The following is a 25,000-nucleotide window of genomic DNA, read 5'->3' as shown; positions in this document are numbered from 1 at the left end:
AATACCCTCTTCTCTCGAACGTAGATCATTATCGCCGAACATTCCGAGATGTATCCTTGCTGCAAACTCGGACTTACTCTCGAAGGATCAAGCTCGATCTTGTGGGACGAGTGACCACTATTTCTTGGTCCTTCCCCCTCTTCTTTATCCTTTCTTTAACTATAAAAGATATACATATGTACGTACTTACAAACTTTTTCTCAAAGTATGGTATACGATACGGTCTTCTTCTTTTTTAATGAAAGATATCGACTAGAGTCAAGAGAGAGAGAGAGAGAGAGAGAGAGAGAGAGAGAGAAAGGGAGAGAGAAAGAGAGAGAGAGAATATAGTAATCTAGACCATACATGTATATACATATATATTATAAATATATTGTATGGTACTATATGTATGGTAGGCTCTTCTTTGGATATCAAGACGAATGAAAAAAGGGCCTATTTATCTTGACACTCTTGATCGTAAGGAAAGGTCTTTCGAGAATACTCAAGGAGGATGCCTGATTCATCAGGTTCATTCATCAACGTCGACCGCTTCTGTTTCTTTCATATATATTTCATGTAAATCATAGTACATATAACTACTAGACTTTTAACTAAACGAATAAGATATATGTATGTACATATGTATTTACTTGCACCATGCCTTTATATTCTAAATATTAACATAAAAGGTGCATTTTCGTAAATATTTCATAAATCCAAAAACTTAACAAAATTAATATATATATATATATATATATATATATATAAAATATATAAAATAGATTAGAGAGTTGGAATCATTTCTTTGTTAGACTAATCGGTGAGGTATCTTGAATAATTAGGATTTCGAGAGAGAGCGAGAGCGGAGAGAGAGAGGAGAGAGAGGAGAGGGAGAGATAGAAAGTTAAAAAAAGTGGGTATGGTCTGAGTAGGGTATGACGCGATAAGTGCAGTCAAGGAACGTTGGGTGATGCGGCAAAGAAAAGAAGAGAAAGAAGAGAAAGAAAAGAGAGAAGAGGAGAGGAGAAGAGAGGAAAGGATAAAAGAGAAAGAAGAAGAAGAAGAAGAAGAAGGAAGAAAAAAAGAAAAAAAGAGGGGGAGGAGAAGGTGGGACCTGCCGCACTGACCTTGACTAGGCCTAAAGTTGAGGTGGGTTGAGGTGCTGAGACTTCTTAGTCGTTCTCCCCACCACTTTTCATCCTTCTCTCTCTCTCTCTCTCTCTCTCTCTTTCTCTGTGTATGTCTTTTTTTCCATCTCCCTCTAGCATACATTGGCCAGCCCGGTGGGGCCAGCCCTGCCTGTTCTGCATTCGCAGACTCCTCCATCAAGGACATCACAAAAAGTACATTAGACGAAAACACGTTGCCATTATACCGCACCGCGAACAGAACGAAAACTCTATATGTCTGCTGCTACATCGTGGGCCTCCACCCCTCCCCACTAACCCCCGCCCCCGTCCTCCTGATCGCCCGCCCGCCCGTCCTCCCAGTACACTGCTTCCAACCGCACTACTACCATCACCCGTACCAGGGGATCACCAACGCCATCATCGAAAGACTAGCTACGTTACTACCGACGCCCAGAGGCCCCCGCAACACCACCAAAAAGGCCCCACGGCCATCTCCCCTGTCTTTCTGTGGCTAAGTTAACCTTAGGCCTGGCCTCCAAACTCGTTCGGTGCCTTTAAGTATTTTTGCTTCTTTGGAATGTCTGCTGTTAGAAACTGTGGGGGGGGTTGGGAGGCAAAGGGTGCTAGAAAGAAAGAGAGAGAGAGAGAGAGAGAGAGAGAGAGAGAGAGAGAGAGAGAGAGAGAAAGAGAGAGAACGAACGAACTAATGTTTCCATGATTAATATCACTCTTTCTATTATATACATATATATATATATATGTATATGTATTTATTTATTTAGTTGTTTTAATTAGAACGAAATATTGTTCGTAATTTATTTATATTCTAATCGACGTTCGTATCTAAATTCGTTCGTATCATATTTATCGTAAAAGAATTATAGAGAAAAGAAGGGAATGATTCTATGGTGAACGTACGAAACTCTTTTCGTGTTGCCCTTACCAACAACTACTCGCGCTAGCTCGCTCAAGATCAAGGTCAACATCGTGAAGATGACTGGGCTCGACGTACCTTTTCAACTCTCTCTTTCTCTCTCTCTCTCTCTCTCTTTCTCTCTCTTTCTTTTTTTTTCTTCGAGATACCATCATCCAATTCGCAGGCCATCAGGATAGAAAATTAATGTTAGATTTTCTATAGTTAAAATTTTATTAAACGTAATTGGGTGTATTTTATAATAAAAAAAAAAAATAAATAAATAAAAAATAAATAAATTCATATATTCATACATACACACACACACACACACACACATATATATATATATATATATATGTGCATGCATATACATATATTTATGATTGATATTTCTTTAATATTCGCATTAATTTCGACGAATGTTATTTTGAAATCATGTATTTAATAAGTTCTACATATATAAATTTTTTCTTCGAGAACATAATCGAACGTCTTATGCTTCATGAAATCTTTTCGTTTATGTCCTTTAAATGACTATATAACGGATAATCCTATGGTAATTTCTATGAGGCAATACTATTTTATCGAAACTCAACGCTTTCTCTATACAAGCTATTAAGAAACCTGCTTTGACTAATACTTAAATCTTATACTCGTATTAGTTACATACTCTTTTTTTTTTTTCTGGTTATATGTTAATACGTACATATAATATATATACATGCATACATGTCTACACACATAAAGAAATATTTTCAAGTGAATTTATCGTGTAGTAAGCGAGATATCTAATCGCGTGGGTGGGCCTTCCTCTGTTTTTAGTTTCATGCTTTGCGTTCTATTCGATCTTGTCTCTCTCTCTCTCTCTCTCTCTCTCTCTCTCTCTTCTCTCTTCTCTCTCCTTTTTCCTCCCTTTCCCTCCCCCTGTCCCACCGCTATATATACCTACCATAATGTTTTTCTTCGATCTTTCTTAAATCTGGTTATAGTGAGAGAGATCCAAAACCGGTAATCTTTCGAGGTGTGGCGAGCGGTACCTTTAAAATAAAAGAGAGAAAGAAAGTAAGAAGGAAAGAAGAAAAAAAGAAAGAAAGAAAGAAAGAGGGGAAAGAGAGAAAAGAAAGGAGATAGGGTGAAATTGTGTATTTTAATCTTTATATACATAAATATATATATATATATATATGTGTGTGTGTGTGTGTGTGTGTGTGTGTTACTTATAAGATCGTTATGATTTCGTGGCTAATTTTTATCGAGCCAATAATCAGACATCTACCGTCTTAATCGATTGAAATTAAAGACTGAAATAAAAAGATGTCCTCGAGTCGAAAAAAGAAAGAAAGAAAAAAAAAAAGAAAAAGAAAAAAAAGAACCAGGATGCCTTTTTGGTTAATGGACCTGTTTGTTAATTCGAACGTTTTTTTTCTTCTTCTTCTTCTTCTTCTTCTTCTTCATTTTTTTTATTCTTTCTTTCTTTCTTTCCTCTCTCCCTCTTCCTCTCTCTCTCTCTCTCTCTTCCCTCCCAAACGCGATTAAATAAAAAATGAGGAATTATCAGTGGAGATATAAAATAAATAAGTAAATTTAAGTAAAAAATAAGTAAATCTCGTTCGGCACGAACGGTTTCTTCTTATCGAAGAATATTAAATATGGTGAAGTGTCGAATAGTGGAAAGCAAAATAATTGAAAGATATCGAATCGTTCGGTATAATGATGCCAAAGACAAATGGGTGGGTATTGGTGTTGTCGCGAAAACGTTTACCTGTAATTATTGCGAAATAGTAATACCATGGTAGTAGACAGACAGTAGTAGTAGTAGTAGTAGTAGTAGCAACAGCAGTAGTAGTAGCAGCAGTAGTAGTAGCAGCAGTAATAGGTTGCTTTTTCTTTCTCTCTCATTCCTCCTTTTCCCCCTTTCGTCCATTTCCTCCCACTATCCTTCATCTGCCAATTGCTTACTTTCTTATCCGTTTATTTTATTTTACCCTTTTTTTTTTATTTTTGCGCATTAAGGATCAAGAAAAAGGATTCACGAGAAACCCTCGGAAATGGAGCCAGTCTCTTGGAGAAACGATTTTTTTCACAGATAAAACTTCATTTGTCTCTATTTCTCTCTCTCTCTCTCTCTCTCTCTCTCTATCTTGTTTTAAGTAGTTTCACTTAATTGCATTATTCAGAAAGAAGGAGAGAGAGAGATTTGAGACTGATTTGTGTTAAGAGGAAACGGACAACTGGTTCTTGCTTATGGTTCGTCCAAGTTACTCCTACGATTTCTTATAAATAACATTAAAAAAAAAAAAAAAAAAAAAAGAGAGAAAGAAAAAAAAAAGAAAAAATTCTTTTTAAACCAAAATTCTTCTTTCCCCGTTCTTTACTTCTTATTCTCTTTTCTTTTTTTTTTTTTTTCTTTTTTTTGTTTTTGTCCTTATCTCAATGCTTATAAAAATATCGATCGATATATTGAGAGAAAAAGAAAATTGTTTAAAAATAAGCCTTTTAAGATCCTACGCTATTGGACGATAATAGAATTCGGATAATTATAATAAAACCATGATTTCGAACGTTTGACATATCAACGTGGAAATTACGTCGAGCTGACTTTTTTTTTTCTTTTCTTCTTTTTTTTTTTTTCTCCCTTGTTTTTTTCTTTTTTATTTTTTCCTGTTTTTTTCTTTCTTCCTACTATTAATAGATGTAGGCCTTCCTTTTATATTTCCATCAAAGTAAAGGATCTCGTTATGTATTATGTCTCGTAGATAAAAAGATTAAATCGAGTCCTATCGAGGCGACAGGCTATGCGTTGCGACACGACACCTTTATTATTATCTATCAGGACGAGTTTTTCCTTAGTAAACGATATATAACATTGACTAGGAAGCTAGATGAACTATGACGTATATTTAATAGCTACTTTCACGTTCGATGACCGATTAATCGTTAGCCATATTTTGATCGATCTGTGACCTCTGCAATTTCAATATACATGCATTCTCATTTTACATTGATTTTCTCTTCAATCATTATTTCTTTGTTTGTTTTTTTCTTTTTCTCTTCTTTTACTTTTTTTGAACTTTTTTTTTTCTTTTTTTTTTTTCTTCATTACATCTCTCTCATCAATTTTATTATTGATGTTATTAATCATAATATATCGTGTTAATAATTGTTATTAATTGTCCAAAGAATAAGATCGTTTAAATTTTTCATTTGTACTAACGTGCATTTTCATTTTCAATCATCGTTATTATAATCATCGTTAGATAATTTTTCAATTGACAGTTCATCTTTCATTGGAGTAATATTCCATTTGTAATACTTATCCAATGTGCCGATATATTTATTCATTTAATCAACATACTCGTATGTTGAGTATCAGTCTCGATCATACTTATTTATATATACATATATATATATATATATATATATATTTACAATACTATCGATTTTCTGTCCCGCCGAGTTCCCACAAACGTATGAGATAATTTCCACTTTACGAACGAAACCTTTTGGAACAAAAAGTATAAACAAAGAGATAAATCGTTATCTTCTCAAAAGGAGAGTAGAATTTTTCGGAGTAATTTTTTGAGAACCAGAAAAAAAAAGGAAAAAAAAAAAAAAAGAAAAAAAAATAAAAAATAAAAAGAAGAATGAAAAATGTTGCAGAGGAGAGAATTAACGAGAAAAATATGTCAGTTGTATATATCCTCCGTGGGCGTTGCCCACATTTCGCAGAACATAATTCACGACGGTGTCCTTGGCATTAAGTATGTAAATGTTTCGACGAGCGGACAACGCGCGGACGTTTAATTCGTCGGTGAATCGGCAATCGTGCGGGGACATCTCTTCAATTGGGCTTCGGGACGGCGGCGTTCCATGAAATCATTGAGAGGTAATTAGGTTGCGCATAATGATAACCGGACAAACACGTTCGTCGCAACCCAGACGCAAATTCATGTTCTCTATGTATTCACGTATTTATGTATCTTTATGTATCTATACATATATACATATATATATGTGTGTGTGTATTTACACATACGTATACGTCTGTCTAAGTTACGAATATTATTATCGTTTGGTATCGCGATCGATATCCTTTCTCAATTTATTTTAAACAAGAGAGAGAGAGAGAGAGAGAGAGAGAGAGAGAGAAATAATAATATTAATTCGCAAGATCATCGATCTTTTTCAAATGACAATTTTATTTTTCTGATATTCTTTTGAATATTTTTAATTTTTTTCTTTCTCCTTTTTCATTCATTTAATCATTATTTCTTAAAGATTATTATTCGGAAATATATTTTTTTTCGCCTTGCTTAACGTCATCGTACGAATTAATGATATTCATCCTTTCATTTCTCTTTTCTCTTTACATACATATATACATATATGTTGATATTGATGAATGAAACTCTCTCCCTCTCTCTCTCTCTCTCTCTCTATCTCTATCTATCTCTCTTCCCGTTTTTTTATGTTTGTTGATTTTTTAATCATAAAAAAGAAAAAAAAAAAAAAGAAAGAAAAAGAAAGAAAGAAAGAAAGAAAAAACGTTCATGCCACCAACATTGATGATATTATTCCGACATATTTCCATCGGCATTAAGGACGTCCTCCGATATTAATGAAATTAATCGTTTTTATCTTCGATACGATAACTTTGGTATTTCTTTTTAAAAGAGAGCTCTTATTACGTGCCCCGTGAGATTAATCGAATGAAATTTCTTTGACGGACGTGCTCGTTAATAACGGCTATCTTACTACGTTTGGTAAATCAAAGGGGACATCTATTATAGGTAGCAAATCTTGAAATTGGTATTTAAGAACAACGGGTCACAATATTATTTAGGGAGACCGAGATATCTCTTCTTATCTTTTGTGTGTTAACATTTGCATTCGAAAGGATAAATTTTCAATATTACTTCTTCCAATTATTTCTTCTTCTTCGTCTTTCTTCTTTTTTTTGTTTCTTTTTTTTTTTTTTTTTCTTTTAATATTATTGCATTGCATCATATCTCTTTCTCTCTGTATTTATTTAACCTACTCGAACGAGTAGAGTGCTTGACATTTTTCACTTTGTGAAAATTTGTCTTGTTGTAGCGGTAGTAATATGTTGCGTTGAAAAGAAAACAAAACAAAAAAGAAAACAAAAAATGAATAAATGAAATTTAATTTCGAATTAAATCACAGAATAGAATTAATTAATGTTGTATCGATTTTATGGTTAATAATTAATCAATTTCGTCGACAAAAAATATGATAGATAATTGTTTGGATAAAGTTAAAAAAACAAAATAGATATGTGTGTATGTGTGTATAAATATATTTATAGGTATATATCTGTAAGTATGAGTTCTGTATCTTGCCTTGTTCAGATCGATCGTCGCCCTTAACCCGATATAGATAGTGTAGGTAAAACTGGGACACAAGTATGTTCATTAAACAGCCATTGCGCATAAACTTTTTCGTATCTTTTGCGTTATCCTAAAAATCCATTTTCTTACGTATCTTTTCGATATAATTTATAGAAAAGATAAAAGACAAAAACAAAGTTTCGAAAATCGAGAAATGAGAAAGAAAAAAAAAAAAAGAAGAAAAAGAAAAACCACTCCAAACGATAAAAATGAGAAAGAAAGAGAAAGATATATAGAGACAAACAGATAGAGAAAAGAGTATATATACTATATATATATATATATATATTTAAGAAATAAATATTTTAATCACTTTGTACCGCCCTCGCAATACGTGAGTTATAATATATGTTTAGTAAAGTAGCATATACACACAGACATACACATGCACATACATTTACAGATACATGTATTTATACGTATAGAATATCGGCTATGCTATATATATATATATATATATATATATATATATATATATACACACGAAGCTTCGATGGAGGTGGGGTCGATGCTTAGAGGGCTATAAAAAGAGAAAGCTGGATTCTCGCGTGTATGTTATCTATCAATGTATGTATTTATGTATTTATATATGTATGTGCATATTCGATGCTCGAGCATGCGCAGTTGCTCGTACATACATACATATATACATACATACATACATACATACATACATACATACATACGTACATAGGCCAGAAGCGTGAGGCCACGATTATAGTTCTCTCGTAGGAATGAATGGTTATATCGCCATATAAACGACGTGTCTAATCGTAGTGTAGTTCGTTTCCCTGTTGATTTTCTAACGATTATTTTATCATTAGTTTATATCATACTTTTTTTATAATTGCATTTGAAAATATTTCAATCGAATCATTTCTTTTCTTTATTAATATATAAATAAGGGGGATAAGGTTCTTTCTTATCCAAGGTAAATGTGTCCATTTCTTTTATTTTCTTTTCTTCATTTTTGTTGTGTGTGTGTGTTTTTTTTTATTAACGTTTCTTCCGTTTTTTTTTTTTTTTTTTTTTTTTTTGTCGTCGATAGAAAAGTTCACTCACGTTACTACGTATATAAATTACACTACGGAATTTTTATATCGTATAAGTATATACAAATTTTTCTTTACATTCTTCGTTTCTTCCTTTTTTTTTTTTTCCTTTCCTTTTATCATTTTTTTTTTCTTTTTTTTTTTTTTTTTAATAGCAAACTTTTATTTTTAACACATATCTATCAAGTATACTATTCTACAAGCCTCATCTTTTATTAATTTTTATTTATACACATTGGGGAATTAAATTACATTATAGATTATTAATGTATATTCGTTTCTTTTCTCAAATAGATATTCATTTTATAATGTTTTCGATTAAGTTTTGACGTTCATCGTTTTTAGAAATTCTGGATTTAGGAAGATTAGAAATACTTCATACTTACGAGTTCATATACATATATATATATATAATTTTTTTTACGTTTAAATAGGATAAAGAATACGAATTTTAAAAATGAATTGAACGATCGTATTAATCCACTTACGGTTTATATTGTTTAATAGTACCATCCAGTGTTTTTAGAGCAATGGCCTTCTGATCGTAATTATTGGCTCGATTCCCAACATACGTGGTATTCACGTGTCGTCGTTAGCCGTGTCCAACATGCCAAAAGCAGAAGCTCTTGTTATGAAATCGAATAGATAAAGGAAGAACTAGGATTTCATAAAAACGATCATCATTATATACTTACGTCCACTTTATTTATATAATACCAGAATTATGGTATTAGAAAATATTCGATTACGTTATTTACGTCAATTTAATATTGAAATTTTTATCTCCGTATTAATTAATAAATTATTTAATTATTCATTCATTCGTTCATTCATTCATTTCAATGTCCAATTATGTGCTATTAACGTTATTTATTTTTAAAATTTTTCTTCTTTCTTCCTCTTCTTCTTTCTTCTGTTTTTCTTTTTTTTTTTCTTTTTTCTCTCTCTCTTTTTTTTTTTTTCCTTTTTCTATATCTCAAGCCAAGTATTACATTTCTAATTATGTTGATTTAATGAACTATTTGAATAGCGAAGGTTAGATCTTATTCAAAAGGCTCTCATTTAATACGACCATGATCGTCTAATGAAGTAGCTTCTTCAATGGATTTATTTTTTAATAGGATTATATATCTCTTTTTTCGTTTTATTATTTTTTAATATATATATATATACATATATATATATATATTTTTTTTTAATTTATATGTATATATTAATGAGAGAATTTTCAATTAGGAGTTATATACCATAAATATATACACAGTGTCTCGAGGTGATCGAGTATCTACCTCGAGAGAACATAGTAAGGCTGTGGCTGTTGTTAATCGTTCGATTGAATCTAATTCGCCTTCATTATTCGTTATGTCGTAGTATGGATAGTCGATGTTAGTTCAAGGTCATCTCATATAGACATTATAATACATGCCATTCGATCGTTCGAGCATTATATATTGTAAACAAGATCGTAAGACACAAATGGCTTTTTGACTTGATAGCATTATTTGATCTATATCATTGATCGCACAAATGAACATTTAAATTCTTTCGCACTTGTAAACATCATTTCAATAAAATAATTGCTTTATATTATTAGAATAAATATAAAAATTTTTTTCTCATAGGTGAAGAAAAATATCGAGAGAGAGAGAGAGAGAGAGAGAGAGAGAGAGAAAGAGAGGGAGAGAGAGAAAGAGAGAGATAGAGTTTTGGCTTTCGGAAATTGTCTACCATCTGTCGTTTCGCCCTTTTACATAAGACATGTTCTTCGTGATCGTTCTTCTTCTTCTTCTTCTTCCTCTTTCTCTTCTTCCTCTTCTTCGTCTTCTTAAAGTAAAAAATCCATTTACTTTACTTTCCGTTTTCAAGCTGTTTCCAAAAGGAAAGAAGAAAAGAATGTCTTTTCTTCTCTCTCTTTCTTCTCTTTTTTTTCTCTTTTCTTTCTTTTCTTTTCTTCTCTTGCGTTTTCCTTTTTTTATCTTTTTCTTTTTTTTTTTAAACGTCTCATCGAAAAGCAAATTTAAACGGAGAATATCCATATATTTTCATACCCTTAATCTTCTCTTTTTTTTTATTCTCTCTCTCTCTCTCTCTCTCATTGAATTCAATCCTGTTCCGAGGAATGTGTTGGAAACGGGCGGGAGGGCAGGGGAAGAGGAAAGGAAGAAAAAAAAAGAAAAAAGAAAAAAGTCGATGATAGCTCGACACGTGCATACTTCCATTCTTCTTTTGGATTCTAAATCCGCCTGCGGCTTGTCAAAGCGGCCTACATTTCCGGAACGCGGACGATGATGCAACAGTGAGAAAAATGAAACAGGTGCGGGGAACTAGAGACGCTTGGATTCTTCTGTAAATATTATAGAGACAGGTTTAAATGTCCCCTTGTTCGAATTTCGATAAATTTCATTCAAATCGATAATATTTATTTTCCAATGTATTTCTTCTTTCTTTTTCGTTTCTGTTTTTTTTTCTCTTTTTCTCTCTCTCTCTCTCTTTCTCTCTTCATCCTCTTTTCTTTCCTTTAATTTTTGTTTTTTTTAAATTCGACAAACTCGAAGTGAACGATGATTGTGTCTTTCAAATGATCCTTGAAAGGTCACAACACGATATACCGACGAAGATTTCTACTTTATCGACATGAGAATCGATCACATCGATCGTTGGTAATTAGAACAAAAATTTCTTTTTTCTTTTCTTCTTTTTTTTTTTCAACGATTCCTACTTCTCATTCTTCGTTAATCTACGAATGAATATTTTTATATTGAAAATTTTACGTCGAATCGTTAAAAAAAAAAGGAAAAAAAAGAAAAGAAAGATAAAAACAGAGATTTATTAACGATCGATAAAACAGATATCTGTTTAGTCCGCGTGAATCGTGGCGGGAAATTGGAAAGTTTCACCGCACATAGACAAATTATTAACAACGATAATTTCTATTTTAATTCGTTCGAGCTATGATTTAATATTACATAATTTTTTTTCTCGTTGCGAGATAACAAATAAATTATTCGAAATTGATAATTATTTTTCTTCTCTCTTTTTCTGTCTGTCTGTCTCTCTCTCTCTCTCTTCTTTTTTTACGATATTTTATCTTAGTACTCACGATTAAAATATTTCATCATAATATTCTCGATATAAACAAAAGGTGATTGAAATTATTATTATTAATCAATGTACATAAAATGAAACTTTTCTTTTTTCTGTTCTCTTTATCTTTTCCTTTCTTTTTGTTTTTCGTCTCATTTCTTTTCTTTTTCTTTTTGATTTTCATTTTGTTTTGTTTTATTTCTTTTTTTTTTTTTTTTTTTTTTTTGTTAATTACAACTTCCTCGATCATAACGAATAAGAGATAATTCATGAATCACGACAAGGATACGAAGGAAGACTTACAATCTTACGAATACGAAGCTACTACTACTGCTGTTGCTGCTGCTGCTGCTACTGCTGTTGCTGCTGCTTCTGCTGTTGCTGCTGCTGCTGGCAAAATTCTCGTTGTGGCCGCCGACACGTTTTATTTATAGCGGAGGAGGTCGTGGTGCGTTCCAAAAGCTCCTTGCCTCGACAGTATCTCGCGAGAAACGCGCTAATCGTATTCTCTTCAACGAGATTTTATCCGTTTGTGTTATTCGTCGTGTTGAGAGAGATAGATCAAAATATAATAAAAGATCGATCTCTCGATCTCTCTCTCTCTCTCTCTCTCTCGCTCTCTCTCTCTCTCTCTCTCTCTCTCTCTCTCTCTCTGTTTCACTCTTTGAAACGTGTATCTGTGAATTTGTGTTTGTGAGATATAGTTAGAAAGAAAGAAAGAAAGAAAGGAAAGAGAAAAAGAAAAAGAAAAAAGAAAAAAGAGTGAGATATTAATCGTTTCTAAATCAAAATTATTAGATTTCTTTTTTTCTTCTTCTTCTTTCTTTTTTTTTTTTTTTTTCTTTTTTACTTTCTTTCTTATCGTTGTTATCAGAACGAGGTTTCACGAGCACGTGACACAATTTTCATCTTGTTCATCGACGCTTTTTCATATGCTTTCTGTTCTTTTTTTTCTATCTTCCTTACCTTTTTATTTTCTATTTTCTTCTTGAATTTTCTTTACCTTCGAAATCTGACTTTTAACGAGATCGATGATCGTCCATCGAATTTTATCTTCTTCTTTTTTTTCTTTTGTAATTCAATTTAATGCATACAAATATCACACTCACGGTCGTATACTTATAATTCTATTATATAATAACTCGAAAATATGTAAGTGCATTGAAGTATAATTCTTATAAACTCCGTCGAGTTCTATTGGATAATTTCCAATGGATATTAATTTTTTTTCTTTTTTTTACAAAGAAGATCACACACATAAAGATCTATGCGATACCTTGAATATTTCAAATTCATGTTTAAATATCATTTGGAATTTCATTTACGTGAAATCCTAAGAGTTTAGTCATAAAATTCTATTTTTAATCGTCTCGTGTATTTTACTTTATACGCTCTCGTATTTATATGAAATATTTCTTTCACAACTGTGTAGCGTAAGTGTTCGTTCATTTTTATTTTACTATAAGAAGTACGTAAAAAAAAAAAAGAAAAAAAAGAAAAAAAAAAGAAAAAAAAAAAAAAAAAAAAATTGGAATTCGTCGTCGGCTCAAGGCCAGGGCTAAAGATTAACAAGTTGGATATACTCTCTCGTTAAAGACGTCACGAACTGTTACACTCATCCTCAGGCATCGATCCAAAGATCGGTCGATTGGACGAAAGAGCTCATTAATTTGCTCCTACCTTTTCTTTCTTTTTTCTTTTTTCTTTTTCTTTTCTTTTTCCTTTTTTTTTTTTCTTTTCTTTTTCTGGAAAATCACTCTCTGTGATTAGGATCGCTCTTCTGATCATATATTCATATTAAGTATCTCAGTATTGTTCCACTATTTTCTTTATACCTGAAAAGAGAGAAATTTTCTTTTTTTTTCTTTTTTCCTTTTTCTAACCCAGAGAAAGGATTTGTAAAATATTATCAATGGTATTTTCTATATATCTAGGGGAGAGGAAATTTTGTTTCTGACAGAGAAAAGTCTCATAAAACGTTTCGATATTTCCATAACGAAAAAAATAAAAAAGGGAAATATATTGTATTTTACGTGCACTTAGTGGATTTCGAAAGATTTCGATGTTTTTTACATGAAAGAAAGATAAAAAAAGAAAGAAGAGAAGAAGAGAGCGAAATATTTTTCATTTCTTCTCATTCCTTTGTTTCACTTTTCGATAAACTGAAGTAAAAAGCGTTCGAAAAGATATATTTAAGGAAACAATTAATTTTACGAAACTTGAAGTTAAATAAGTCGGTTAAAAAAGTGAAATATCGTTCTGAATGTTTAAGAATAACTGTGTGGTGTGCGATATAGGACAGTGAACTTGATAGAAAAGTGAAAGGAGATAATAAAAAGAAAAAAAAATAAAAAAAAAAAAGAAAAAGAGGAAGAAGAAGAAGAAGAAGAAACGCTAAATGCGGCCGAGAGGTAGAACTCACTATGCAAGCTCGTGCCGGAAGTCGATGGACTCGCGAAGCTGACGAAAGCTCATTCGTTTAGGCCCACAAATTCGAAAGCTCTACGGCAGCATTCTAGCAGCATTATCGAGTCCACTTCAGTATATCCTCGAGTTCTCGTATCACCATCTGACACATTGTATCCGAGCATTTCACATTTTCTCATCCGTCTTTTTTACTCATCCACGAGATCTCTATTTCCTTTCATTCATCGTGCTTAAAACACGCGAGCTTTGCTTTTCAACGAAGCTACAACTGGGAAATGGCGCATCTGCGAAAACCGATGAGACGAGAACATTACAAAGCTTTTGGGAGAAGAAAGGTAAACGTCACAATTAACCCTTATTTTCAATAATTCAATAACAATCAAATTTTTCAATATATATATATATATATATATATATATATATATATATATATATCTCAATATATATCTCATCAATCTATTTATCCATTTATCTGTCAATTATTTACTTATCATTTTGTATTAATCAATTTCTTTTTTCCTTTTTCTTTTTTATACTTTTATACTTATACTTGGTACAGTATAATTATGTAATTTAATGTGTACATCATAATATAAATCTCTCTCTCTCTCTCTCTCTCTCTCTCTCTCTCTCTGTCTCTGTCTCTGTCTCTGTCTCTTTCTCTTTCTCATTCTTCTCTCTCTCTCTTTCAATTTAAAATATTTTTCTTCGTCGCATAATAAAAACTTGTTTTTATTACTTAATACAGCGTTATAGTATAATTAATATAATTAACCATAATTAAATATAATTATAACATAATTTATACCATACTAAATGTATAAATTATGTTTTAGCATAATAATAACATCATATATTAGTATAATTATACTAACCATAATTCAGAGTTATTAAAGATTACGAAAATCTTTTGATTTTCGACATGACGATTAAATGAAATAAAATGAAATAAAATAAATAAAAAAATAAATATACATTGATAATACTATTATAATTTCAAAATTTACATTATAGAGGCTTGTTTTTTCAAGTTAGTTCTACTTATAATATTTATTGGACCAGTGAGAAAATTTTCCTACACAAAATTAAATATAGAACGTGACAACATAAATTTTAATCTATTCAACTATATACATATATATATATATATATATATATGTGTGTGTGTGTGTGTGTATGTGTGTGTGAACTTTGAAAGCTCTAGAAAGGAAATTAATAATAAAGATTTTCACGAAAATAATTTTAATTGAAGGTACTTACTACTTGCCATCTTGAAATTCATTAATAGTAAATTAGTACAAAAATAGGTTTGTCCTGTCCTTCGGGTAGATATTCGTCGAAGCCAAGTTTTCTAACAAATTGTTTCGCGAGCTTCCAAGATTATTAAAATCAACGATGCGTGGTGACAGTGAGGTAGAAAAAATAAAAATTATTCTACGATATATACGTTATTAAATTTATTATTAATTTTTTTTTTATTATTAACTTTTCACTTCTTTCCAACTAAATTATTCTCTCTCTCTCTCTCTCTTTCTCTATATCGATTATCGATTAAACAATGACACATACGTTACAAAAGGATGTCACGAAGAATTCGATCGGCACGAGCCAACATATGAACGAGAGCATGCGCCGTTTTAAGATGAACGGGGAAACGATGCACTTCAAATTTATTTTTGTTCATCCGGTACACACGTGTGATCGACCGTGTGGAAAATACCGAAAGAACGCACCAAATGTTATTTGATACGTGATAATATATACAAAAGTGCAAAAAGAACAAAATATTTCATGCCCTTAGAACATGTCCGTATATATTAAAACATTTTACAAATCAATCTCTGAAATCGTATTTAATGTTTTGAGAAAAGAAGAAGAAAAAAAAAAGAAAATTAAAAAAAAGAAAAAAGAAGAAAAAAGAAATAGAAATAAAGAAACTATTAGCATTTATTTTCATCAATCACTTTAATAAATAAAATACGTAAAATATAAATTTTTCATCCGTGCGGAAATTAAAACGTACGAGAGAAACTATATATTTTTATTATAAATAAGAAAAAAAAAACAAAAATAATAATAATAATAATAATGATAAAGCAAAATTATGATTTTGACATTTGTTTATTCCTCGGAAATATGAAGGAAAAGGAAGAGAAAAGAAAAATGATAATAATATTTTACGCTTTGAGACATTCAATTGGAATTGTTAACGAAAAATAAAGAGAAACAAACAAACAAACAATAAAAGAGAGAAGAAAATTTATTTGGAATTGTAAAAATCGTAAGATAAAGAATGAATGACAAGAAAATTCGATTCGATCGTTGGGATAATAGAATCGTAGGGTTGATTAACTTTTCTTTTCTATTTTTTCTTCATTGTACCAAAGTCTACAGAAGGAAAGGAAGAAAGAGGAAAAGAGAGAAAAAAGAAAAGGGAGAGAGAGAGAGAGAGAGAAAGAGAGAGAGGGTGATAGAGGGTGGGCGTGGAAGAGGGGAGTTAGAATAAGGGTGGAAACGGGGGGAGGGGTTCGAGATGGGGTGGGATTGTAGACGCGTACGCACCCTCGTTTGACCTACATAACTCGACCTATATTTCAAGGAAGCTTACAACGTGGCGATCGGCCACGAGGACTGCACCCTTTGTTGACGTATCGTGCATACTTTCACGATTATTTAACTGACCTAAGTGAACGAAAGTTTAAGATAGAATAACTTAAAAAAAAAAAAAAAAACAAAAAAAGAAAAATGGAAAAGAATAGAAAACGAAAAGAAAAAGAAGGCTCTCTTGAAACATAATTTCAAAGTAAACCCTCTTTGGGCTATATATTCATATATAGATATCTATGTATAGGGGTGTACATGTGTATATATATATATATATATATATATATATATATATATATGTATATACGGCTTCCGTCGTTGTGTTCTCGTGTCTCATTAAATTATTTACGTCCTATTGATTTTTCCTACTTCATAATTGACGTTCCCCGTTCGTTCTATCCGTGATCCTCTCTTTATTCGCCTAACTTTTTTATTTATCGTTTCTTGACATATCATCATCTAGACGTTTTAAATATCAATATTTGTCAATCGTACGAAATTAATTAATTAAAATTTATCAGAATCGATATATTACTTTTCTTTATCGTTGTCACTTCTTTATTAACATTTAAAAATGCTTTACGATATCTATGCCACTTTTCTTTTTTTTTTTTTTTTTTTTTTTTTTTTAGGAGACACAGAACAAAAAAGCAAACGATCTAAAGAATCGTCCCAGCTAATCCTTATTATTTATATTCGAAGTGTTACCTTACAATAATGATCTAGATCGATTTAAAAGAACAATTTACGCGTTAATCGTGCACGCCTTAAATGATCCTTACGATCTTCCCAGTATTTTTATTATTACTTTTCAACGATAACCCCATAAACGAAAAAAGAGAGAGAGAGAGAGAGAGAGAGAGAGAGAGAGAGAGAGAGAGAGAGAGAGAGAGAGAAATAAATGATCTGTGGATCGTTCTACATATAAAAAAAAAGAAAAAAAAAAAAAAAAGAAAAAGCAAACGAAACCAAAAAAACGAAAAAACTTACTCGATGTAAGAGAGACCGTCGAAAGAGTAAAGGAAGAAAAGAAAAAAAAAATAAAGAAGAAAAACGAAGGAAGAAAAAGAAAGAAAGTGTAAAGAAGAAGAGACAGAAAAGCACGTTGGTGTTACGAGTGCAGTGGCCTGGAGTGTCTTGGGGGTTGGTTTAGAGGGGAAGAGAAGGAAGGGGTTGTGGATCGATATAGTTACGGGGGTGTCGTCCGGCTTCCTCTATACCGTACGCCGCCTTGCGGTAGAATCGTGAACCTCAAACGACACCCAGCCAGTGTATATGATGTATCAAGCGACCCTCGTCAGGAAGAACGAGATCCACGTTGCCTGGTGGTGGTGTTGGTGGTGGTGGAGCTGGTGCTGGTGCTGTTACTGTTACTGGTGCTGGTGCTGGTGCAAGCACTGGTGCAAGTACTGGTGCTGGTGCTATTGCTCGTGTTGGAATTGGTGTTGATGTTGGTGTTGGTGGTGGTGGTTGTATTGGTGGTGGTAGCAACGAGCCGGCACTGATCTCAGAGCTCGTGTCTTGTCTCAGTCAGTCTCAGTACGCGGAGAAACAGCCGTCTGATCGGTTGACTAATTTGATCGTCGACTCTTTTTGCTAACGTTTGTTACGTCGTTATACCCAAATTAAAACTCAATTCGTTTAATTTGAATCTGAAGTGTTTAACAGTTTTTAAACATATAGTTTTATCAGTCCTTTCGTCGTTTTTTCTTCTCTTTTTGCTTTCTTTTCCATGCCTTTTTTTTCTTTTTTTTTTTTTTCTTTTTTTTTCTTGTTTTTCCTCTCAATAGGAAGCTTTTAGTCTTTGAATAAGATTGTTGATAAGGTTTGTAATAAGTCTTCAGAACGCCGGTGAATCATTGACCGCTATGTTGTAAGGGCAACGTGCTAGCCAAAGTTGACGTAAAAAGAGAGAGAAAGAGAAAGAGAGAAAGAGAGAGAGAGAGAGAGAGAGAGAGAGAGAGAGAGAGAGAGAGTAAGAGTACGATGGCACTGTGTCGTTGACCCCTTTCCGGATGTCTATGCAGCTCTTACTCGAGGCGCCCTTTCGCTCTTTCGACGTCTGCTTCCGAGATCAGTCCAAGTGAGATTTCTTTCCTTTGTGTGATCTCAGTGCTTCTTTTTCCTTTTTTCTTCTTTTTCTTTTTTCTCTCTTTTTCTTTTATTATTAAATGATACATCTCTAAGCCGATCACTTTAAGTCGATCGATATCAAAGTTAATTTCAATCTTATTAGTGACATACTTATACATATCGTTCTGATTAATTAATTCTTTTGTTTCTTTTTGTATTTCTTTTTTCTTTTCTTTTCTCTCTTTCTCCTTTTCTTTTTTTTTCTCTTGATCAGAAATAAAAACTCGAATCGAATCGATTAAAATTAAAAAAGACGAAATAACAACTGTATATATTCTTATAAAAGATACATTTGCATTTTCCCATAGAATTAATTAATTATCCAGGCCAAGCGATCAGGGATTCGCGTGACAATCTTGCCCGAGTCTGTTACTCTAATTTCATTTTTCTATTCGTTGTCCTTCGTTCGTATATACACACACACACACACACACAGAGAGAGAGAGAGCATACATGGACACTTCGATTTTCAAGATAACGTTGATGCAATCTAGATAATAGAAGAGGTATATAGGTAATATCTTTCTCTGTTTCTTTTCTTTTTTTATTTCTTTTCATTCCTTCTTTCTTGCTTTCTTTCTTTCTTTCTTTCTTTCTTTCTTTCTTTCCTTCTTTCTTTTATTTTCTTATTATCGAAATAAATTAAAAAGAAACAAAATAATAGCGAAGTACTGGTGACCCTGTACTGCTAATGAACCGTCTAAGCTTGCGCTTTACATAATTGCCTGCGTGGGACAGTAGGATCGTTTTTTAAATCGAGGAAACCTTAAAGAAAAAAAAAAAAAGAACTAAATGTTGAACAATTTGTAAATATACTATATATATATATTTCTCTCTCTCTCTCTCTCTTTCTTTTTTCTTTGTTTCCCTTTCTTTCTTTCATTTAATTTTCTTTTATAAACAAAATTCTCGTCAATTAAAATAATCTGCCCCTCGGGAAAATAATTTATATATCATAGAATTATGATGACCTCTGGTTTATCATCCTTTTAATCCATAGGAATTTCATGTTAAGGGGGTTACACAGATAAACAGGCGCCAGCGTGGCACCCTCCTAGCCGACATAAATCTAAATTGGTCTCTGAGCTTCATTTGAGGGGGTAGACGTGATAGTAAAGAAACAAAAAAAAAAAAGAAAAGAAAAGAAAAGAAAAAAAAAAAAAAGAAAAAGAGAAAACAAAAGGAAAGAAAGAAAGAATGACATTTACGATCATCGTCTACATGTGAGACAGTTTTTCATTACTTATGATAAAAGATTCTTTTTCTTTTTTCTTTTCTAACTTGATTAATCTTCGTAATATGATTCACTGGCGTTTTTAAAGAAGAAAAAAAGAAGAAGAAAAAAAAAAAGAAAGAAAAAAAAAGAAAATAAAGGACGAACGAACGAACGATAATCTATATTAATGTTAAATTAAATAATTAATGCGTAATAAAATTTCACGCGACAGGGATTAAATAAAAATAATGTTAACGAAAAAAATGAATTATCGAATTAAGGAAAATCTTTTGAATTAACAATCCAAGTGTCATTTTGGATGGCTTGCAAAAGAAAACGGAAAAAGTCGAAGGAGCAAAGTGTCTAAAGGGATAGGAGAAACAAATAAAATATTTATTCATCAGCGCAAAATTCTCGTCGTAATGGCGTAGCATCGTTAAAAAAAAAAAAGGGGGAGGTTCGCAGAAGAAAGATCGAAATCGTAGAGAGAAATTCGTCCTTGTAAATTGCAACGAGCGAGAAATAAACAAAACAAAAAAAAAAAGATAAGAAAGAAAAAACAAAAAAAGAAACGCAATGCGGTAGCATGCGTAGAATTTGAGCTTTTTTTGTCGTTGCATTTTTGTTTCGCTTTTTCTTTTTCTTTCTTTCTTTTCTTTCTTTCCTTCTTTCTTTCTTTCTTTCTTTCTTTCTTCCTTTCTTTTCACTTTTTCTTTCCTTTTTTTCCTTCTATCCTTTTTCCTACCTCCTTCGTTTTCTTTCTTTTTGTTTTTTTTTTTTTCTTTTTTTTGTTTCTTCGTTTTCTTTCTTCTTCTACGAACGAACCAGTGACGACGAGAGAAAAAATATCGAAGCCTCGTCGATTACATTGGCGATGATCGGATACAATCAGCACAATTCAGGCTACAACAAGCTGTTCACTCAGGTATATTAGACATGTTTATCCATTAAATCGTATTTTATTCATATAATAATAATAATAATAATAATAATAAGAGGATAAAAAGAAGAAATAAGAAGAAAAAAAATAACCAAAAATAAAACAGAGAAAAAAAAAGAAGAAAAATGAAAGAAAGTAACAAAAGAATAAACGCGCACGTGCTCGTCCACGCACAGCTCAAACAGCAATAATAATAATGGTTATAATAATAACAACAACGATAACATAACAACAACAACAACAACAACGATAGCAACGACAATGACAACAAGAATAATTCTATAGTTTCTTTAAATAGAACATAATCGATCGATAATCATCTTCATTATATAGTTAGACATTAGCTAAATCTTGCGTAAAGTAAAATCGACGGAGCATATTAAAAAAGGCAACGCAAACTCGAAATCCTTTATATCCTTATCGCTTTTTCTTTATCATACGGAGCCATTGCTGTTTGCTTTACCAAGCGTTAAACCGTGCGACAAATTATATGCACTTTGTCGACATTGTAAGATATATATCTTTTTTGTCCTTGAGATAATAACCCTCAAACTAAGAGTTTTCAAAGAATTTCTTTACTGCATAAAAGATACGGAGAGAACGAGAGAGAGAGAGAGAGAAAAAGAGAGTGAGAGAGAGAAAGAGAGAGAGAAAGAGAGAGAGAGAGAGAGAGAAGGAGAAAGAGAGAGAAATCTCCTTGAAAGTCATTGTACAATTTCTCTATTGACATAAATAAATGATCGAAAAGGTCGATAGTTATATTTAAAGCTTGTACGTAATCTTCTAATACAATTATTGAAACATCGGCATTGTTAGGTATTCCTCTCCATTTTTAAATCCTACAAGACGTCTTATGTTCTATCACTAATATTTACAAATTTTCTGCGATTCTCAAAATAGAAAGTCTTTTTCATTCGTAATAAATTTCTATTTTAATTTGTTAAAAATAATTCTGATTACGTAGACGACATAAAAGTAAATTTGATATCCATTGGAAACGACTCCATTGGCTTATGTTTAAATTGGCTAAAGAATATACATGCTAAAAAAGTTCTAGCTCTCTTTCCCTCATCAAAAATACATATATATTTCATACATACGCACATATATATATATATATATGTGTGTGTGTGTGTGTGTGTGTGTATGTAAAATAATATATACATAGATTGAATAAAATACTCGAGTTATTTCCATTCAAGTATCTCCTTCGAATTTCGACGCATGCGAATGCAGAAATTGCTTACGTTCTATTCTGATTGCGAGAAGAAGGTCTTGATGGATAGTAATAGTAGTGTGATCCTAGACTATGGTGTGGTCCGTCGAAAGCATGAAGAAGGAGACACATATACATGAGAAATACAGAGACTAGTTATACGCGATGGAAAGGAGAGGGGGGGTGAAAGGGTGGGTATGCGAGGGGTAAGCAAAGGCCGTTGGCATGGCTACGACCCCCCGACCGAGTAAATTCGTTCTATGGAAAGCTCCTTCGTCTCGTCTCGTCGAGGTGAGGAAAGACGAAGACTATTCTTTTCATACTTTTCTTTCTCTCTCTCTCTCTCTCTATATATATATATATCTCTTTATCTCTTTCTAATAATTCTCTTTATCTCTCTCTCTCTCTCTCTCTCTCTCTCCCTCTCTCTGTCTCGCTCTCTCTCTCTCTCTTTCTTTTTTACTTTATCTTTCGCTTTTCAATAAGAACAAATAAAAATATATTAAGGTGAGTAGGCTAATGAATTGTTAATGACCTTGAAATTCTACAGACATGCTTTTCTATATACTTAACGATCGATGATAAAATGATTTCGATTAGATAATAATGTAAAAGTAATAGAAAGAACGTAATCATACGACAATTTGTAATATCTTTAAGGTAAGATTGTATGAAAATTTTAATAAGGATTTCATTGAATATATTCCATTGGCAATGAAACTCTTCTTTTTGATACATTATAACACGTTTTTAAAGATTAATTTTTAATTAATATATATCGTATTAATTCTAGAATGTTTTCATGTCATACATACGTATTTGTAAAATGTCGAAAGAATAATAAATGACAGATACTCGTGTATGTTGTAAATCAATACGACAATGTAAATCATATTTTATCATGTGTCATGAGAGAAAAAAAAAGAAACTCGAATTTAATTCATCATTAATTAAGTTTGAAATCATGTAAATTTTCAAAATTAACCTTCTAGTTTACAATATATTTGTTAATATATATCGTACGTATAATTCGTTGAAAAAATAAACGTGACGTATTGGACGGATGCATATAAATCCTATAAATCGCACAATGAGACGTCGTAAATCGTGTCTTAGGTTCGTAAAAAGAAAAAAAAAAAAAAAAAAAAGGAGAAAGAAAAAAATAAGAAAAACCAACAACAACAAAAAAATGGAGAAATTAGAAGAGACAAAAACAACAGGGGACTCTAATTAATCGCTAATTAAAAAGGTATCATAAAGTCAAATTTTAAAAATGTTTCTTTATAATGCTCCAAACGTGCCCGTAAAATATCCAAAGTAACCCAATAAATAATGATGACAGATTATTAGATGTATGCGTCTTGTAAATCATGATATAGTGCCTACCGAGATATCGTATATATTATACCCTGTTGAGAAAAGTCTCTTTTTCTTTTTCTATCTGATACTGTATAACATTCGTATATCTTTTTTATCTTTTTTCTTTTTTCCTTCCTTTTCTTCTTTTTTCTTTCCTTTTTTTTTTTTTTTTTTTTTTTTTGCTCTCTATAATTTCTCCAAGTTCAACTTCGTGTTTGTGTATTTTTCTTATAGGAAAAATAGATCATCGTTGAATTTCTTCGAATATAATAAAATACGATATCGTTAATGATAATGATTATTACAATTTATTTATCATTTATTATCTCTTAACATAAATATTCATTGATTTTTTTTCTTCGTAAATCGATCATGAAGATCGCAATTTCGTATTGATCTTGAATCTAAAATCGATGATCGATGATATTATTTATTTTTTCCTCTCTCTCTCTCTCTCTCTCTCTTTCTCTCTTTCTCTTCTTTTTCTTTTCTTCTCTAACGCTCAATGATACTTAGTTGTTTGAAGCGTAACCTTGAGAAATTTTTTTTTGAAGCTTTCGAAATGCTTCGACGAAGCTTCTTTTTTTCATCTCGTCCAAAGCACCCTTGCTTCGTGAGCATTCTTTTTTTTTTCTTTTTTCTTTTCGACGACACAATCGCAACCTAACGCCAATGTTGTTTCATATCGTCACGTCAGCATAAGATGTGTGATATTGTACAAAAATCACGAGAGAGAGAGAGAGAGAGAGAGAGAGAGAGAAAAGGAAAAGATAAAAACAAATAAAATGAAGAGAAGATCAAAACAAAATAAAAATAATACAAAACAATTATCTGTTGATTTAAAGGGCTCGGCGGACTCGAACTACTCACAGCCGAGCTCGGATCTCTCGCTGGACGAGGAGAAGGAGAACTTACGACGTGAGAAAGAGAGGCAGGCCCTTAATCAACTTGAAAAAGCCAAGGTGAGTTATTTGTTCTTTATAATATGTTTTAGTTTGCTTCATATTCTTTTCTCTCTCTCTCTCTCTCTCTCTCTCTCTCTCTCTCTCTCTCAAGTTGCATCATACGTCTCTTTATCTCTCTCTCTCTCTCTTTCTCTCTTTCTATCGTGATAATGTAAAATAAAAAGGGAGAAAGAAAGAGAGAAAGAAAATATCGATCGTCTTTGTTCAAATATCCTACATCGACATTGCTGAGGTTATCTTACCCCCATAAAAAAGAGGGAGACAAACAAACGAACGAATGAAATAATTTCTCTCCTATTTTTTTCTCTCCTTCATTCTCGGTCCCTTCTCATAACGATAATCATTAAAAGCTATTTCGTAATAACACATTGAGAGAGGGGATGTCGAAATAATCGTGAAAATGTTTCTTTTCTTTCTTCCTTTTTCTCTTTCTCTTTTCTTTTCTATTTCTTTTTTTTTTCTATTTTTTTCTTTTTTTTTTTTCTTGAAGACAAAAGAGTATAAAATCGGAAAGGATCATCGTCGATGTCGAGAGAAAGGAAATAAGAGGAGCAACGTTGGAGAGGGG

The 25,000-nt window shown here is 31.9% G+C and overlaps 1 protein-coding gene and 2 long non-coding RNA genes across 17 annotated transcripts in view; 2 read left to right on the top strand and 1 right to left on the bottom strand.

The window, feature by feature from the left end:
- LOC124956388 overlaps positions 1–1,461 on the bottom strand; it is a 3,719-nt gene extending 2,258 nt beyond the window's left edge. The window contains exons 1-2 of the long non-coding RNA XR_007103236.1: positions 1,110–1,461; positions 1–159 (exon numbers count right to left, since the gene is read on the bottom strand). The exon at positions 1–159 is cut by the window's left edge and continues 386 nt beyond it. This is a non-coding gene — a long non-coding RNA (uncharacterized LOC124956388). The remainder of the gene's footprint in view (positions 160–1,109) is intronic.
- The window catches only part of LOC124956378 (voltage-dependent L-type calcium channel subunit beta-2), a 74,056-nt gene that overhangs the window by 37,498 nt on the left and 11,558 nt on the right, over positions 1–25,000 (top strand). For 10 of the 15 annotated variants that reach the window (XM_047512110.1, XM_047512111.1, XM_047512112.1 and 7 more), the window contains one exon: positions 24,313–24,429. In XM_047512110.1, the coding sequence (XP_047368066.1) occupies positions 24,313–24,429 (117 nt within the window). Of the gene's footprint in view, positions 1–12,057; positions 12,335–13,557; positions 14,335–20,679; positions 20,878–22,318; positions 22,400–24,312; positions 24,430–25,000 lie in introns of those variants that run through there. The other 5 variants (XM_047512123.1, XM_047512122.1, XM_047512120.1 and 2 more) reach the window with 4 other exon arrangements.
- Positions 16,506–20,259, top strand: LOC124956386. Its single transcript, XR_007103233.1, has 2 exons — positions 16,506–18,428; positions 20,185–20,259. It is a non-coding gene; the product is annotated as an uncharacterized LOC124956386 (long non-coding RNA).

This window comes from Vespa velutina, chromosome 21 (genome assembly GCF_912470025.1).
Source record: "Vespa velutina chromosome 21, iVesVel2.1, whole genome shotgun sequence".
Taxonomy (NCBI): Eukaryota; Metazoa; Arthropoda; class Insecta; order Hymenoptera; family Vespidae; genus Vespa; species Vespa velutina.
This window is presented reverse-complemented; position numbering and strand designations above follow the sequence as displayed.